The sequence below is a fragment of the Thalassophryne amazonica genome, chromosome 8 (assembly GCF_902500255.1).
Source record: "Thalassophryne amazonica chromosome 8, fThaAma1.1, whole genome shotgun sequence".
In the NCBI taxonomy this organism is placed as follows: domain Eukaryota; kingdom Metazoa; phylum Chordata; class Actinopteri; order Batrachoidiformes; family Batrachoididae; genus Thalassophryne; species Thalassophryne amazonica.
The window spans coordinates 88,315,784-88,334,031 of NC_047110.1; the positions used below are offsets into that span (position 1 = coordinate 88,315,784).

Here is an 18,248-nt window from a genome sequence, read left to right on the forward strand (position 1 = left end):
AAAGATTTCAGTACCAACCTGTTAAAGAGGAGAGCTGGTTCAAGGAGAAACCGCTCCATCCTCTGCAGGCAAAGGAGAACTGGTCACAGAAAAACAAAAAATGCACTGGCAATATCACCCAAGTCATCCAGAGGCATACAGTTTTAACTTATGGATAAAAATTTTAACCAAACTAATTTCAGACAAGTTACTTAAATTAATGTCACGTTGGAGGTTTTATAAAGTGAAAATATCAGATATATGTTTTAGTTTTAAAGTAATGCACTAATTCTGAAGGTTTTAGTGTGGACATGCTGTGTCCAGGTGCATTATGGGTAATCTCAGTACATTCACGACAGAAGAAATGCATTTGAGACGCTCTGATCAGAACAGCATTAAACCCTTTGTATATTGTGCCTAAAACTCTCGTGAATATATTCTCTGGGTTTATAGACATTGTTATTGTGTTTGTTTTATGTAAAAATGCCAGAAGAAGACCAGGTTGCTTCTCCATTATTTAGCTCTTTAGAGTCCTGCTTATGTCAAACACTGTCTGTCATCTTTGTTCCAGAGCAATATATATAAGATGTCTGGAATTCAGTTTGTGCTTATTAAATTCCACGCAACTTAAACGTAGCAGACGGATTATTTGGAATATTTGTTTTGGCAAGTTTTCACGGTCTCTACTGCCATCTCCTGGCCAGTAGTGTTCATGGCAGTATGAGCATCTGGATACCAGTAGATGGCAGTGTTCTACTTATTTTGACCCCAGTTATATCAGACGGTTGTCTAATCACAACTTGACTTTTGGCTTTTGCAAATGGCTTCTTTTTTTTTTTTACAAATAAAAAAGGCATATTTTATAAAAGCACATTTATATGTAAACACCAACACATACCTCACATTAACGTGTTCTTTTTTACATAGAATGAATGAGTCAACTAATCAGTGTTAGCGGAGGCTCATTTACCCATAATCCCTTTGGCATCTGTCTGTGTTTGTTGTTACAAAATGTCAGAATTAGTGCATTATTTAAAACTAAAAGATATGTATTATATTTTAAATTTGTACAAATGACAGAATTTACATTAATGGAGTTATTCTATCCGGATTAATTTAATTTATAAATCAAAACCATAAGTCAAAACTGCTATATTTTCCAAGACCTCTGCCTCACGGTGACACCGCTGTATTCTGTTAAGGAAAAATGACATACTTTTTGTGTGTGTAGAGTTGTGCTTAGCTCCTCTCAACTGCTTCACTGCTGCAAAATATGTAGTAAACGGGAGCTTCCAGCAGTGGACAGGATGCACAAAGACAGAAGTGTTGATGCATTGTTTGGGTTTGTGATCACCTTTGATGCTGCCAGAAGCGATCATGGTGTTAAAACTCAAAATCAGCCTGTTAGTAGTTAAAGTGTACTGGAGACAATACTGACAGTTATCCATTATCGGTTAGCTGTAGCTTCCGATAATTTTCTGGGCGAGTTATCGGTTTAGCTTCATAAAAGATAACTTTTCAGTTAGCTGATTAGCTCTTATCGAAGCTAACCCTTTGGTTAGCTGTGCCCACCACTGTTTATTAGATTGAAATCCTGCCCACAATTGAATTGAGTTCATCTAATGCATCAGTTTTTTGAGTGCATACTGACAATAAAGCTGCTTACTTATGCAACCCATCATCTTGGCTTTTATATTTTTATTAATTATAACAAGTTGTAGAGATTTGCTTTGAGTTCGACTTTAAGGAATATAATTTTAGATTTTTTTATTTTTTGCATTTTTTTGTATTTGGAATGATATAAACAAATTAGAATGTGTGAAATACCAAGTGTTCCAATACTTTTGGGGAGCACTGTATATTTAAATTTGTTAGCATCTATTTAGGATTTCAATTCAATTTATTTTCATTTATATAGCGCCAAATCACAACAGAGTTGCCTCAAAGCGCTTCACACAAGTAAGGTCTAACCTTACTAAACCCTAGAGCAACAGTGGTAAGGAAAAGCTCCCTCTGAGGAAGAAACCTCAAGCAGACCAGACTCAAAGGTGTGACCCTCTGCTTGGGTCATGCTACAGACATAAATTACAGAACAATTCAAAAAACAAATATACAGGAAATGCTGTTGGCGCACAGGACAGGAGGGTCTCCAGCACAAATACCACACCCATCTCTGGATGGAGCTGCACCTTAAACAGAGAGAAAAAACAGAATCAAACATCAGAAAGACAAGAAATACAGTATAATAAAGGCCCAGGATAATAAAGGCCATTCTTGCCCAGGATGAGATGGATGGCAGTATTTTGTTGCTTGTTGTAGCACTAATTTTTGAATTTAGATATATTTTTTATTTCTGTATTGGCGGGATATTTTGACCATATGCAAATATTGGGGGTATGGTATGGCTACAGCCTTAGTTGGTACACTCAACACTGTACACATTAATGTCTTTGATTTCGGCAGACGCCTACATTAGCACCTGATACATCAGTATCAGTGATCTAAGAAAAATGGTAACACATAAATTTTAACCACATCAGTTACAAAATCAAAACAATACCCCCCATGGGGACTGTCTATAATCAGGCATGCACATACCTGGTGCTCATGTACACTAAAAATAAATGATCCGCAGCAGAAAACATGGAGGAAAGCGCTTTTCCTACAATCTGTTTCATTGTTTTCATCCTGAGAAATGATTCCCTCTGTGTTCTGCTGTGCATCATTTATCTTTAGCATGCATGAGCACCAGTTATGTTACACAGCAAAAATCGTCAGTGTTAAAGTAACACTGCCAGTGCTGACTGTCAGTGTTAATTTAACACTGGTTATTTGTTGTGTATAATTATTGAATGAATTATGTCAAATTTGTAGATGTATTTTATTTTATTTATTCATTTTGCTTTCAGATTTGCACAGACCCAGCGCCACGAGGGGGCATTTGGGGGCGACGCCCCCTCACGTCATCAACCTCGCCCCCTCGGATGTGAGAGTTATCAAAAATAAAAATAAAAAAGAAAGAAAAAGAAATACTCGAAAATATAGCGCCTCGCAGTTTTGCAGTTTATTTATTTATTTTTTTTTTACAGTGCATTGTGCTTTGCATCCTCATCAAGCAGGCCAGTGTTCTGTTGAGATGACAGGACACCTGTTGCGGCACCGCGAAGGAAGAGTACGCGCATTGTGTTCTGCGTGTCTGTTTATAACAATCTTCTCGCCTAGAAGAAAAAAGAGCGCCAACAACTACCCATAACTGTGTTCTTCACTCGGAAAAAGACACTTGCACCGAGGAGTGACTCAGTGGAAAAAGGTGCGACAGCGGCACGGCACCAGGACGAAGAGGCGCGATCAGAGGAACTGTGAAATACTGGTCAGTCACTATTAATAATTTCTTATGTGTCCAACTTCGTAGGTTGATCGTTAAAATTAAATTCGTTAGTTCTAAAAGCCATCATAATTATTTATAGGAAAACGTTATATTTTTATTTCTCAAACAAATGTTTGGGCCTGAAAACAGGTTGGTCTTATTTTTCTACTAAGGTTTGAACTTTGAGAGTGTTTACACACGAGAGAAAAGTGAGAAAATGTTAATGCCTGTTTGAGAAAAGTGTATAAAGTGTGTAGTGAGGGGTTTTACAGCCTTAAAATGTCTATAATAATTGTAAAAAATAACGCTGTCTACTTCGCAGATTTCGCCTATTGCGGGCTATTTTTAGAATGTAACTCACAATTGCGTTGTGTTTGTGCTTGTGATGGAGGGCTGTATGTGGGGTTAATCTACTGTCTCGTGTCGTTTCTCAGATCAGTTGTTGGTTTGGTTTTGTGGTATGCAGGAGATCACTTGACTGAGGGTCTATAAGTTCAAATAATAATTTAAAAAAATACTGTCATCACTCTTTACTCTTACTCAGTCAGTCTCTTACAACGGTGTAGCCTAAATACATAAGCTTTCTAGGAGCGCACCCAATTCATTACGCATTCTCAGAGGCAGGTACCCTCTGGTGCACACTTTTTTTGGGGGGGGGAGCGACCCTGCCCCCTGTGACAAACTCATCACCCCCTTAATATTTTTTTTCTGGCGCCGGGCCTGGCTTTGCAGTTGCTGGGGGTCCCACAGATCTGTTAGACCTCTGCACTGAGATTTGGAACAATTTTTATTTATTTATTTTTACCACTGTCCATATATATATATATATATATATATATATATATATATATATATATATATATATATATATATATATTCAAGACACAGAGTGCACCAACCTTCACCAACCTTCACCAACACAGAGTGCACCAACCTTCTCATCTTCAAAGGCTTTGCGCAGCTTGATGTAGTTGGTGAGGGCTCGCATGGCGATGGGCAGTTTGCCAATGACCTTGAGGTCAATGGGTCGTCTGTGAGCGGTGGTGATGAAGGTGTTCATCCACCAATATGTGGCCTTGGACAAAAGGTTGACGAACGGTTGCAAGAAACGAACACCCAGGTCCTGCAGGTCTTCGGGGGGTTTCACCTCTTTTGGGTTGGAGAAACACATATAACGCTGTGGAGGAAAGACAAAAAATAAAAATAAATAAAAACAGGTCACATAGGTCTACTATATGTCAGAAAGTGAAAAGGAAAACAGGTAACTGTTGGTTAAACTCCCAGAGAAACAGTGCTTGGGCACGGGCGCCAGCGCCGCTGGCTGAGGACGGGCTCGCTTCCTCTACCACATCCCTCTCTTTGATGTGTGCGATGGCACATCTGCATCGACACCTGTTCGGATGGACACGGGTGTTCTGGACTTTTCTCAGCGCTGGTATCCTGGTGGCGGAGTTCCATCGCCACTGTGCACTTCCGTGTTTACATCTCCACCTGCACAGACCAGCTGGAGTCCACGTGACCGCTGCCTTCGTCCTATCCCATTGCGAGCCTCAGAAAGCACCTACGTGACGTCTTCCACCTTGCGCCTTGGTTTATTGAACGTGCGTTCAATCGCCAATAAATCATTTTCCCTGAATGATCTTATATCAACGGAAATGTTGGACTTAATGTGCTTTTCGGAGACTTGGCAGAAAGAAGAGGAATTTCTTCATTTAAATGAGCTCTGCCCGGCTGGTTCTGTGTCCTTGGGAAGCCCCGTCCCTGTCGCTGTGGTGGGGGCCTTGCCATCGTTTATAAAGAGGATTATGTTTGTAAAGGGGTACAGTCACAGGATTTTCCCTCTTTTGAATCACAGTTGGTCAAGGTGGGTTTTTCAAATCCATTTTTCTGTGTGTTGGTTTATCGTCCTCCTGGCCCTGCTACTGCCTTTCTTAAGGATTTCAGTGACTTTTTATCCTCTATTATCACGTTGGAATCTGTTTTAATATTTGGGGATTTTAACCTTCATGTTGATGACAAGTTATCTTGCCCTGCGATGGAGCTTTTATCATTGACTGAAGCTTTTAATTTTGTGCAACATGTTTCTGAGCCCACTCACCAAAAGGGTCACATTTTAGATTTAGTTTTTACGCTTGGCCTAGACATTTTAAACATGTCTATAAATGACGTCCACTTGAGTGATCATAGTCTCGTTTTGTTTGACCTGCATTTCAGCTCTGATCAGAAGCCCTTAGAAGTTAAGTCTCAGAGGTGTATCATCACAGCTGATACTGCAGAAAGATTTTCTTCTATGTTTAATCCTTGTATGTTCACTGATTTCCTTGATGTGGACAATTTAATTCAGTGTTTTAACCAACACTGTGAAACTATTCTTGATCAGTTGGCTCCTGTTAAATACAATGTGTCTTTACAGAAAAATGAGTGCCCTTGGATAAATGAAGAGCTCTTAAGTCTTAAGAGACTGTCGAAGGACTGAACACCTGTGGAAATCCTCTAAACGTGAGGTTCACAGGCTTCATCTCAGGGAGCTAGTTTCATCATATAACAAAATGGCTGAGAGTGCCCGCTCTGTCTACATACGTCAGCTGGTGTCTGTTAATAAGAAGAATCCCAGAGTGTTGTTTGATACAATCAACTCTCTTGTATGTCCTGCTGCTTCAGTTACTCCTGTGTTTTCTGAAGCTGACAGCAATGCCTTTTTGAGTTTTTTCATTGACAAAATCAAGTTGATCAAGGATAAAATCCCCCCCGTGTGGTACTTCTACTGTTGTTGAGCCTGTCCCCAGCATTTGGTCTTCATTTAGGGCTGTGACACTTGCTGATATTTCGGCATTGGTGAACAAGATGAAACCTTCCTCTTGCTCATTGGACATCCTCCCCTACAGGCTCTTCTCTAAAGTATTTGAGGTAATAGGTCCATGTGTTACTAAAATGGTAAATCTTTCTCTGTCCACCGGTGTGTTTCCCAGTGCTTTCAAGCATGCCATAGTGTTGCCTCTACTGAAAAAATCAGGTTTAAATCAAATGGAGCTAAGTAGTTTTAGACCTATTTCTAAGCTCCCATTCCTGTCTAAGTGTTGTGAAAGTGTCGTGACACGGACCCACAACAGGGGGCGTTAATGAACGGACAATGAATAAGCCAAAAGTAACAATTTAATGTTGTGAATTGCACAACGACGTACAGACAATAACAATATGGTGACTGTCAATCATACACCAGGTGACGTGTGGGCAGGCTCGACGATAGAAGATGCCTGGCGAGAGAAGAGCCGGATCCCACACAGCTTCCACTGCCAACGGAGCTGAAGAACACCGGAGCCACCAAGCCCTGCGCCCCAGGTGGCCGCTGTCTTCAGCAGTCAGACCCGGTACTGCTGGCAGAGAACAGAGACAGTCCTGATGAGTGTGGGGTCGCACACTCAGTAATCCCACAGTCTGTACACAATTAGGAGGGAGAACCTCCACCTCCAGCAACAATTTCACCCGTGCAGCTCCTGTTGGTCTCTTTCCTGGATGGAGTGAGAGGCGAAGAACGTCGTCCTCTCACTGTCCGCCAATCCAGCCTCCGACAGAGTCCACAGGAACACGGCTGCACACAGAACAATGTCTTGGACAACAATAATCACAGCAGAGAAGATTACCTGAATGGTAGTTGATTTCTCGGCGAGGAGGTGGAGTCGCAGTCCGGCCTTTATGGAGATGGTGATGAGTTGGCTGAGTGACAGCTGGTGCTGATGAAGAGTGACAGCTGTCACTCCCAGTGGCACCAGCGCCCTCTCGTGCTTGAAGCCCGCACTCCAAGCAGGGTGCCATCTGGTGGTGGTGGGCCAGCAGTACCTCCTCTTCAGCGGCCCACACAACACTAAGATCCTCGAGAGGGTGGTTTCAGACCAACTGACACTCTTCCTGGATCAGAATAACATTCACGACAGGTTTCAGTCCAGTTTTCGTAGACAACACTCTATGGAAACGGCTCTTCTGAAAGTGTCCAGCGACATTATGATGTCTGCTGATGCTGGGAAATGCACTGTGTTAGTACTCTTGGATTTGTCCTCTGCCTTTGATACTGTTGACCACCAGGTCCTGCTGAGTAGATTGAGGGATCATGTCGGACTGTCGGGGTCAGTTCTTCGGTGGTTTGTCTCATATCTGTCCGGGCGTAGCTTTAGCGTTTCTGCTAACCAGATAAGGTCAGAGTTTGCGGACCTGTTATGTGGAGTCCCTCAAGGTTCTGTTTTGGGCCCCATTTTGTTTTTATTGTATTTGATCCCTTTAGGTAAGATCATTCAAAGATTCACTGATGTTTCTTACCAGTTATATGCGGATGACATCCAGCTTTACTGCTCCTTTAAGCCGTCTGAGATTAAGAAGCTCGATTCCTTCCTCCATTGTTTAGTGGAAATAAAACAATGGCTGAGGAATAACTTTCTTCAGCTCAATGCAGACAAAACAGAGACATTGGTTATTGCCCCTGATGCCCATATTCCAGGTATTCAACAGTACTTGGGTGACCTGGGCCAGTCTGCAAAATCAAGTCTTCGAAACTTGGGTGTCATCTTTGACAAAGATATGTCTTTAGTACAGCACTGTAAACAGCTGTTTCAACTAAGAAACATCTCTAAGCTCAGGAAAATGGTGTCACGAAATGATTTAGAGCTTATTATTCATGCTTTTGTGTCAACACATTTAGACTATTGTAACAGTTTATTTTCAGGTTTTCAGGTTCAGGTTTTCAGGTCAAGAAGGAGTTGCGTCGACTGCAGTTGGTACAGAACTCTGCAGCGGGAATTCTGACACAAGCCAACAGGAGGACTCACATTTCCCCAATTTTAAAGGAGCTTCATTGGCTGCCAGTGTCCTACAGGATCAATTTTAAAATTTTGGTTTTAACCTTTAGAGCTCTACATAGTGAGGCGCCTTCCTACATCTGTGACCTCATCCAGCCTTATGCCCCTGCCAGGGCGTTGAGGTCTGTGGATCAAAATTTGTTGATGGTTCCACGCAACCGTTTTTCAACCAGAGGAAAGCGATCCTTCCAGGCTGTTGCTCCCAGGCTTTGGAATGGTCTCCCGCTCTCTCGGCGCTCACTGGACTCTGTTGACACTTTTAAAAGCCAACTTAAGACCTTCTTTTTTATACAAGCTTTTGCTTAGGTTTTGGGCTGCTATGCTATGTTTTTAAATGTCTTGGCCACTGTGTGGTGTATTGTGCTTTTTATGTTGTGAAGCACCTTGTGGCTCTTGTCTGTGAAAGGTGCTATACAAATAAAATTTACTAACTTACTTACTTACTTACAGTCTGCTCCTGTCCGTAGCAGTGGCAGCAGCGTACCAGACGGTGATGGAGGAGGAGAGGATGGACTCGATGGCAGTGTAGAAGTTCACCATCATTGTTTTTGGTAGGTTGAACTTCCTCAGCTGCCTCACAAAGTACATCCTCTGTTGTGCTCTCTTGATGAGCGCGCTGACATTCAGCTCCCACTTGAGGTCCTGGGTGATGGTGATTCTCGAGTAGCATAAGGACTCCTCACTGGCGACTGAAGATCACACAGGGTGATGGACATGGCCAGGACTGGGGTCTTTCTGAAGTCAGCAACCATCTCCTCTGTTTTGAGGGCGTTAAGCTCCAGAATGTTCTGTCTGCACCAGGACACCAGGTGATTGATCGCCCATCTGTCGGCAGACTCGTCCACATCAGAGATGAGTCCAGTGAGGGTTGTATAATCCAACATCAGGAGTAGACATGAGCCAATAACCGGTTTCACGGTATACCGCGGTATGAAAAAGCCACGGTATCAAAACCACTAAAATTTTCTGTTATACCATCCCTATGGTATGAGCGGTTATGAGAATTCTTGACAGGCAGAGCGGAGGCGGCCGCTGCCACCCTTCCCCCTGGCACGCACCTCTGTCTCTGTTTACAAACAGGCAGCTAACGTTAGCTAGTTCTGCATCATGACTGAAGGAGGTGAAGCCTGCACTGAACTTTTCCCTCCGTCTGAAAGGACCAACTCAACTGTATGGGATTACTTTGGCTACCGTAAAAAGGCAGACTCCAATGAACTGGAGGAAGGAGGTTGTCCAACATTTTTTCATTTTATTTTCAATGTTTTATTATTATTTTATAGCCCTTCAAACCAAAAATGGTGGCAACTCAGAGCGATTCCTGCAAAGGATTACATGGAAGGTGTAAACTTTGTCCCATCTTTGAAGCCACTGAGAAGTGCAAGCGCTGGACTCAAGTCATGCTTGTGGTCAACCAAATTTCTCCCACAAACATGTCAAGAAGGACAAATACGCCTATTCCAAGCACTTTGTTGGTGAAGCTGGGCCAAGTATTGAGCATCTGGAGTTCCGGACCTTATTCCAGCCACGTTTCTCCCTAAGCAAGTAAGTCATGTTTCCCACGGGGCAGATGCTACACGTCTAAAAAAGAGACTATCATTGTGGTATTTTCTCTAAAGTTATCAGTAGTATAGTGCTCGTAGCGGTAGACATCGCGTCAATTAGTGCTCCTGAATCATGCGCTTCATATGCAAATAGCCATAATGTTGTTAAAGCACATTTTAAAGCTACACATAATACTGTGAATTTTTGCCCACGTTATCATACCGTCCAAATGTAATACCGGCCCATGCCTAATCAGGGGCTTCACAAACTGGTGGCTGGAGGTGCTGCTGTTGGTGTACAGGGAGAAGAGTAGAGGAGAAAGAACACAGCCTCAGGGGGATCTGGTGCTGATGGACCATGTGTTGGAGACGTGCCCTCTCAGCTTCACATGCTGCCTCCTGTTGGACAGGAAGTCAGTGATCCACCTACGGATGGAATCAGGCACACCAAGCTGAGAGAGCCTGTCCTGCAGCAGAGCCAGGATGACTGTATTGACAGCAGAGCTGAAGTCCACAAACAGAATCCTGGCGTAGGTTCCTGGGGAGTCCAGATGCTGGATAACAAAGTAGAGGGCCATGTTGACAGAGTCATCTACAGACCTGCTGGCTCTGTTGGTGAACTGCAGGGGATCCAAGTGTGGGTCAGAGATGGCCTTGAACTGTGTGAGGTCAAGGCACTCGAACGTCTTCATCACCACAGAGGTCAGGGTGATGGGTCTGTAGTCATTAAGTCCTGTAGTTGTTTGGAGATGGGGATGATGGTGGAGGTCTTGAAGCATGAACCTAGCATGTCTCCAGTGGTGTCTCCAGGTGTTGAAGATGTCTGAACACCGGAGACAGTCTGCACAGTTCTTCAGTATGGATGGGGAGACAGAGTCAGGTCCAGCTGCTTTGTGTGGGTCCTGTCTCTTGAAGAGCTCATTGACATCCCTCTCATGGATGGAGAGAGGTGTGGTGTAGGAGGAGGTGGGGGCCCTTGCTGTGAGCAGTTGTGTGGGGGGGGGCAGACCCCAGTTGGGGTGGTGGAGGAGATGCTGATGGGTTGGAGCTGATGATCATGGGGGATGGTAATAGGACTGTCCCATTGTTTTCAAATAGACATTAGTACCAATTGATGTATTCAGCTTTTCAGAATATGTGTGATTCAAGTTACTTTAGTTTCCTTGCATTTCCAAAGCCTAGGTCTAGTTGCTACAAAAGCCACCGTTGCTCGTATTGAAACAACAACCTCCAGTGCTTAAAAATTTAGATATTTTAAGCCATAAAGTTATGAATAACTGGGGGCGTGGCCATTTTTAATGGCAACTAGTGTACCTTGTCAAGGTAGCCACCCACTAGCCCCTGTAGACTTGACTGCATTTGTCTTTGCTGAGCATTTTATGACAACTATCTGAAATGTTAGGGCTTGCTGTGCAGTTAGTTGTATTAAAGGACCAACTAAGAATCTGGTGCTCCAGCATTTCATTATTCAGTTTGCATGTTCCAACCAGTCCCAGCAGAAGACTGCCCCTCCCTGAGCCTGGTTCTGCTGGAGGTTTCTTCCTGTTAAAAGGGAGTGTTTCCTTCCCACTGTCGCCAAGTGCTTGCTCACAGGGGGTCGTTTTGACAGTTGGGGTTTTTCTGTAATTATTGTATGGCTTTGCCTTGCAATATGAAGCGCCTTGGGGCAACTGTTTGTTGTGATTTGGCGCTATATAAATGAAATTGATTTGATTTGATGTTAGCACTGTTACCACGAATGTAGCTGTGCTGATGCCACGCTTACTGAAGCAATATGCCAATCATACATCTTAATATCTGCACCCAAGCCACCCATTATGAAAACTACCCCCCCCGCACACACACACGCAAGCGCACTGCGAAAGCATATGTGAATCAAACACCCAAACCAAAATTAGCCCCTTACCCTTAGCTTGTTTGGGTTTAATTCAGGCAAGACCAGTCTTCGCTCCAGCTAGTTATCCATTTATGAGTTGGGTGTGAGTAGGTCACTGCCAAGATGGTAACATCCAGGTGCATCTTATGTGAGCTTCAAACCCACAAATCAAATCACTTCTGGGTGACAACACAGAGGGTTTATCCAGTCACCACTCACTCTATGCTCATACCTCACTTTCCATTTGAACAAATACTGTGACTGTTGTGAATACACAAAGGAGCTTTGCTGACCATTACCAACAGGAGCTATTTTGATTTTAAAAGCAGAGATGATTGACATTTAAACAAACAGCTACACATGATAGCATGCACGCACACTCACCCTGCCCACGATGACATTGATTTCCACAGTTAGTAGAAGCCCGTAGAGCACAACCAACAATCCAGTGATGCAGTACCGTAGCTGCCTGGGACCGATACCATGCTCTGTGTACTTGGCAAACTTGATGGTCTTCATGATGAAGGCCAACACCCAGTAGATCAGCAGGGCTGAGGAGATTTAAGAATCAGAAAAACACAGCACAGCATGTTATACTAGAAAAAGATAACCACAGCATTGCTCAGCTGAGTTGGAATCCAAATTTAACGTGTTTATCATGATTGCCAGAGCCACCTCATGGTTTGTGTGAAATGTGCGACGGTTCCGGGACTCACGCCTCAAGAGGGCCTCACGTCTGACCTGCAGTTTTATATAAAGGTTGGCTATATATTACATATATATAATTTTTAATGACTATTCTTCACCCAACATGCAGAGTTGAATAAGTAAACAAATTCACAGCTGAAATTAATGAACTGGCATAGAAGATATGTTAAGTAGTATTACCTGGGGAACTAAATTTAAATTCACAGGTTAATTTACTGCCATGCTATCTAAATGCTAACTAGTGTTATCTGAGGTGACTAAATTTAGAGCTAATGTTAATACACTGACATGAAAGCTCAGTGATATCATTAGTTGAATGACTAAACAAATTAACAGCTGAAGTTACTGAACTGTATACAAGATATATTAACTATCGTTACCTTGAGGAACTACATTTTAAGTCATAGGTTAATTCACTGACATGGTATCTAAGCGCAAACTAGTGTTAGCTCAGGTGACTAAATTTATAGCTAATGTTAATACATTGACATGAAAGGTCAGTGCTAACTATCATTAGCTGAATGACTAAACAAACTAATAGCTGAAGCTAATGAACTGGCATACAAGATATGTTAACTCTTGCTAACTTGGGGTACTAAATTGTAATTCACAAGTTAATTCACTGACATGTTTGTTCAGTGCTAACTAGAGTTAGCTCGAGTGACTCATCAATTTCAAACATTAATATGTGTTAGCTAATCAAATTCACCTGCAGATAAATGAATATGATATTTTAAAAAATTCCACACAGACACAAAAGATAATATACTCAACAAAAATATAAACGCAACACTTTTGGTTTTGCTCCCATTTTGTATGAGATGAACTCAAAGATCTAAAACTTTTTCCACATACACAATATCACCATTTCCCTCAAATATTGTTCACAAACCAGTCGAAATCTGTGATAGTGAGCACTTCTCCTTTGCTGAGATAATCCATCCCACCTCACAGGTGTGCCATATCAAGATGCTGATTAGACACCATGATTAGTGCACAGGTGTGCCTTAGACTGCCTACAATAAAAGGCCACTCTGAAAGGTGCAGTTTTGTTTTATTGGGGGGGGATACCAGTCAGTATCTGGTGTGACCACCATTTGCCTCATGCAGTGCAACACATCTCCTTCGCATCATCCGTGAAGAGAACACCTCTCCAACGTGCCAAACGTCAGCGAATGTGAGCATTTGCCCACTCAAGTCGGTTACGACGACGAACTGGAGTCAGGTCGAGACCCCGATGAGGACGACGAGCATGCAGATGAGCTTCCCTGAGACGGTTTCTGACAATTTGTGCAGAAATTCTTTGGTTATGCAAACCGATTGTTTCAGCAGCTGTCCGAGTGGCTGGTCTCAGACGATCTTGGAGGTGAACATGCTGGATGTGGAGGTCCTGGGCTGGTGTGGTTACACGTGGTCTGCGGTTGTGAGGCTGGTTGGATGTACTGCCAAATTCTCTGAAATGCCTTTGGAGACGGCTTATGGTAGAGAAATGAACATTCAATACACAAGCAACAGCTCTGGTTGACATTCCTGCTGTCAGCATGTCAATTGCACGCTCCCTCAAATCTTGCGACATCTGTGGCATTGTGCTGTGTGATAAAACTGCACCTTTCAGAGTGGCCTTTTATTGTGGGCAGTCTAAGGCACACCTGTGCACTAATCATGGTGTCTAATCAGCATCTTGATATGGCACACCTGTGAGGTGGGATGGATTATCTCAGCAAAGGAGAAGTGCTCACTATCACAGATTTCGACTGGTTTGTGAACAATATTTGATGGAAATGGTGATAGTGTATGTGGAAAAAGTTTTAGATCTTTGAGTTCATCTCATACAAAATGGGAGCAAAACCAAAAGTGTTGCATTTATATTTTTGTTGAGTATGTACACAGGAAACAGACTAGTTGTGTGCATTGTACCTCATCCCATAAACACTACTCACCTAATCAAATTACTCAGAACAGCGTTGTGCATCAAGTAGCATACATAGAGATTAATAATGAGGGGTCATTGTCATTCACAGTAACAGTACCTGTGGCCATCATCTTGACTGACATCACACTGCTGCTGTTTACACCAAAAAAGTATCAGAAATGTTTGAAGAGGGGGATCCTTCCACAAATTGTTGTTGCTATTTACTATGTGAATATTTCTATGTTAAAGCTGACATTATTCTGAACATTCTGATAGGCAACACATGAGCATTATACTGTGCAAGTACCTTAAAAGTGGAATTTCTGAAGATATGGTAAAATGACCTGAATGCAGCGGCATGTCCCTGGACCATATCGCTTATTGAAAACATTTTGCCTATTGGTTCACTTTGCTGGCTCTTTAAACACTGTCAAAATGCACCAGACTTTTGTAGTATTTGCCACAGCCACCAGATGGCAGGTTTTATGCAAGACAATTATCTGGATCTTGGTGTTGCTGACGATGGGTTGCAAACTTGTGACTACTCTTCTAATAAAATGCTGGATGAAAATATTGTGGGAATGCTCTTCATGTCCTCTCTATTCATTATTCACATCTATGGTAACACACAGAGCTAGCCATGAGGAGACAGACATAGACATTAAAAGAGGAAACAAACACTGTAATGAGAACAATAGAGCTTTTAATCCAGAATGGATCGACTCGCATATGGTCATACGAGGTCTGTCAAGTATAGGTCCTTTTTATTTTTTTCAAAAACTATATGGATTTCATTCATATGTTTTTATATCAGACATGCTTGAACCCTCGTGCGCATGCGTGAGTTTTTCCACGCCTGTCAGTGACGTCATTCGCCTGTGAGCACTCCTTGTGGGAGGAGTCGTCCAGCCCCTCGTCGGAATTCCTTTGTCTGAGAAGTTGCTGAGAGACTGGCGCGTTGTTTGATCAAAATTTTTTCTAAACCTGTGAGACACATCGAAGTGGACACGGTTCGAAAAATTAAGCTGGTTTTCAGTGAAAATTTTAACGGCTGATGAGAGATTTTGAGGTGATACTGTCGCTTTAAGGACTTCCCACGGTGCGAGACGTCGCGCAGCGCTCTCAGCCGCCGTTGTCAGCCTGTTCAAGCTGAAAACCTCCACATTTCAGGCTCTATTGATCCAGGACGTCGTGAGAGAACAGAGAAGTTTCAGAAGAAGTCGGTTTCAGCATTTTATCCGGATATTCCACTGTTAAAGGAGATTATTTTAATGAAAGACGTGCGGACGGGTCCGCGCGTCGGCTCGCAGCCGCCGCGACGCTCCGCCACAGGAAAAACACCTCTGTTGGAAGCCTTAAGGACAAGTTGGAACATGTCCTGCTGTTAAACAATTTCTCATATACTCACTGCACTGAAAGGCATCAAAAGCCGCCTGGATTTTACAAATGGTTATCAACACGGAGGTGTTTTTCCTGTGCCGCCGCACCATGTCGCCTGCGTCCCGATGCGCGGACCCGTCCGCACGTCTTTCATTAAAAAAATCTCCTTTAACAGTGGAATATCCGGATAAAATGCTGAAACCGACTTCTTCTGAAACTTCTCTGTTCTCTCACGACGTCCTGGATCAATAGAGCCTGAAATGTGGAGGTTTTCAGCTTGAACAGGCTGACGACGGCGGCTGAGAGCGCTGAGCGACATCTCGCACCGTGGGAAGTCCTTAAAGCGACAGTATCACCTCAAAATCTCTCATCAGCCGTTAAAATTTTCACTGAAAACCAGCTTAATTTTTCGAACCGTGTCCACTTCGATGTGTCTCACAGGTTTAGAAAAAATTTTGATCAAACAACGCGCCAGTCTCTCAGCAACTTCTCAGACAAAGGAATTCCGACGAGGGGCTGGATGACTCCTCCCACAAGGAGTGCTCACAGGCGAATTACGTCACCGACAGGCATGGAAAAACTCACGCATGCGCACGAGGGTTCAAGCATGTCTGACGTAAAAACATATGAATGAAATCCATATAGTTTTTGAAAAAAATAAAAGGGACCTATACTTTATTGACAGCCCTCGTACTTCCCACAGGGAGGTCAAAACCAGTTTGCCTCATAACAGTGACTATAATTAAAAGCAGCAATGTGAAATGTCACTACAAGAGGAAGCACAAATCTTTTGAGCAATCGTACCCACTCAAATCTGAACTGAGGTCACATAAAATACATGATCAATAGCCCAGTGTGATCGATCCACCAGAATCCTGACACAATCATTCACTGCCCAAGTAAGTTAAACTACAATTTTTTTTAATTTGTTTATTTATTTTGTTTTTTGTTTGGACTTTTTTTTCTCAAATTAAGCACCTCGTTTTTTAACATTTAACAACTTATTTAACATTTATTTTATTATTACTTTAATAATAGAGCACCCTTCAATTCAGTGTGAAAATTAATAATAAGCACTGCTGAAATACGACTGAATTGTACTTTATTTTATTTGGCAATCAGTTTTTGACAACAATACAACTATGAGGCTACTTCAAAATATATTGCGCTGAATCATAATGCATGTTAGGGCCCTGTCCCACTGGGGAGAGGATTAATTGCCATGAATTGAGTATACAAATTACGGGCGTTCGTTGTCGTCCGCAACAAAAATGGATAAAAATGACAAATGTCCCAGTATGAATTATGGATATATTATAATGTACAGTGAATATATGATGAACAATCACGGTTGTATAACGCATGTATTGAGGAAACGAATCCGACGCATTGTGATTATCACGGCAGCATTACGGGCAGTGATTCCGGTAACGCGTTACTTAGTAACGCGTTACTCTAATCTGACCACTTTTTTTAGTAACGAGTAATCTAACGCGTTAATCTTTCCAAATCAGTAATCAGATTAAAGTTACTTCTCCATGTCACTGTGCGTTACTATTATTTTTCATTGTGGGTCGATAACAGCATTAAACTTGGTCCGTGGGCAGGAGGTCGAGGTTCGAATGAACTGCCCACTTTAAGCGAGCTGTGAGCTTTTAATCCGCGGTTTTTTGCAGCTGCTCGACTCGTCCTCACCTCTTAAAGCGCGGTGATCAGCACACCTGCACTGAGCTTTACAAAGACATTTTTATACTTTTTTTCCTCCTTTATTTAGAATTCTGAGCTGAGCCGCTCTGTATCTGGTCGTTAAAAACAGCTGATCCTCCGCGACGCGTCAACAACTAACACTATTTTCCACTCAAATGCACCTAAACTCTCTTTCTGAGGACCACATGATGTGAAAACGCAATAAAACTTTCTTACCTGTAAATCTGGTCCTGTTTTCTGCATAAATAAATGTTATCCATTCTTTGTGCTCAAACGCCAAAGCAGGGGCGAATCCAGATGGAATGGGAGCGTGGGGCAAGGATGTGCCCCCTCCCCCACAACACCCCTAGATTAAAGGTGCAATTTTGAAGCCGTTTTTTACTACAACTAATATTGCTTAAAATAATAATAATTTCGACAAGTAAAATGTTTAGAGAGAATTTAAATGTTAGAAAAATGTTAGAATTTAATAGTTACCTTTATAAAAAATGTAGGCTCGAAATTGCAAGTTTTACTGTTACAGTGCTGTCAACAGTTAAATATGAGGTCAAGAAAGATGTCTTTATTTTACTTTTTATAAAACAAGTATTTATTTTCATTGAAGTCAAGAAAGGGTGACTATAAAGTGAGTTTTGGCAAAACAGGTATCATTGTCATGTTGAGGTGGCAAAGGGTTGTTGTCGGCAGCTGGGAAAAGTAACTAAAAAAGTAACTAGTAATCTAACTTAGTTACTTTTACAATTGAGTAATCAGTAAAGTAACTAAGTTACTTTTACAATTGAGTAATCAGTAAAGTAACTAAGTTACTTTTTCAAAGTAACTGTGGCAACACTGATTACGGGTGTATTATGAATGCGTCGCATTGTGGTCATAAAAGAAGCACACTCGCTCCTTTCAGCATCACTATTCACACCAACAATACAGGCTCTGG

The 18,248-nt window shown here is 42.3% G+C and overlaps 1 protein-coding gene across 3 annotated transcripts in view; it reads right to left on the minus strand.

The window, feature by feature from the left end:
• The window catches only part of abcc8 (ATP-binding cassette, sub-family C (CFTR/MRP), member 8), a 159,905-nt gene that overhangs the window by 101,635 nt on the left and 40,022 nt on the right, over positions 1-18,248 (minus strand). For all 3 annotated transcript variants that reach the window (XM_034176906.1, XM_034176905.1, XM_034176907.1), the window contains exons 5-6: positions 11,995-12,161; positions 4,281-4,523 (exon numbers count right to left, since the gene is read on the minus strand). In XM_034176906.1, the coding sequence (XP_034032797.1) occupies positions 4,281-4,523; positions 11,995-12,161 (410 nt within the window). The remainder of the gene's footprint in view (positions 1-4,280; positions 4,524-11,994; positions 12,162-18,248) is intronic.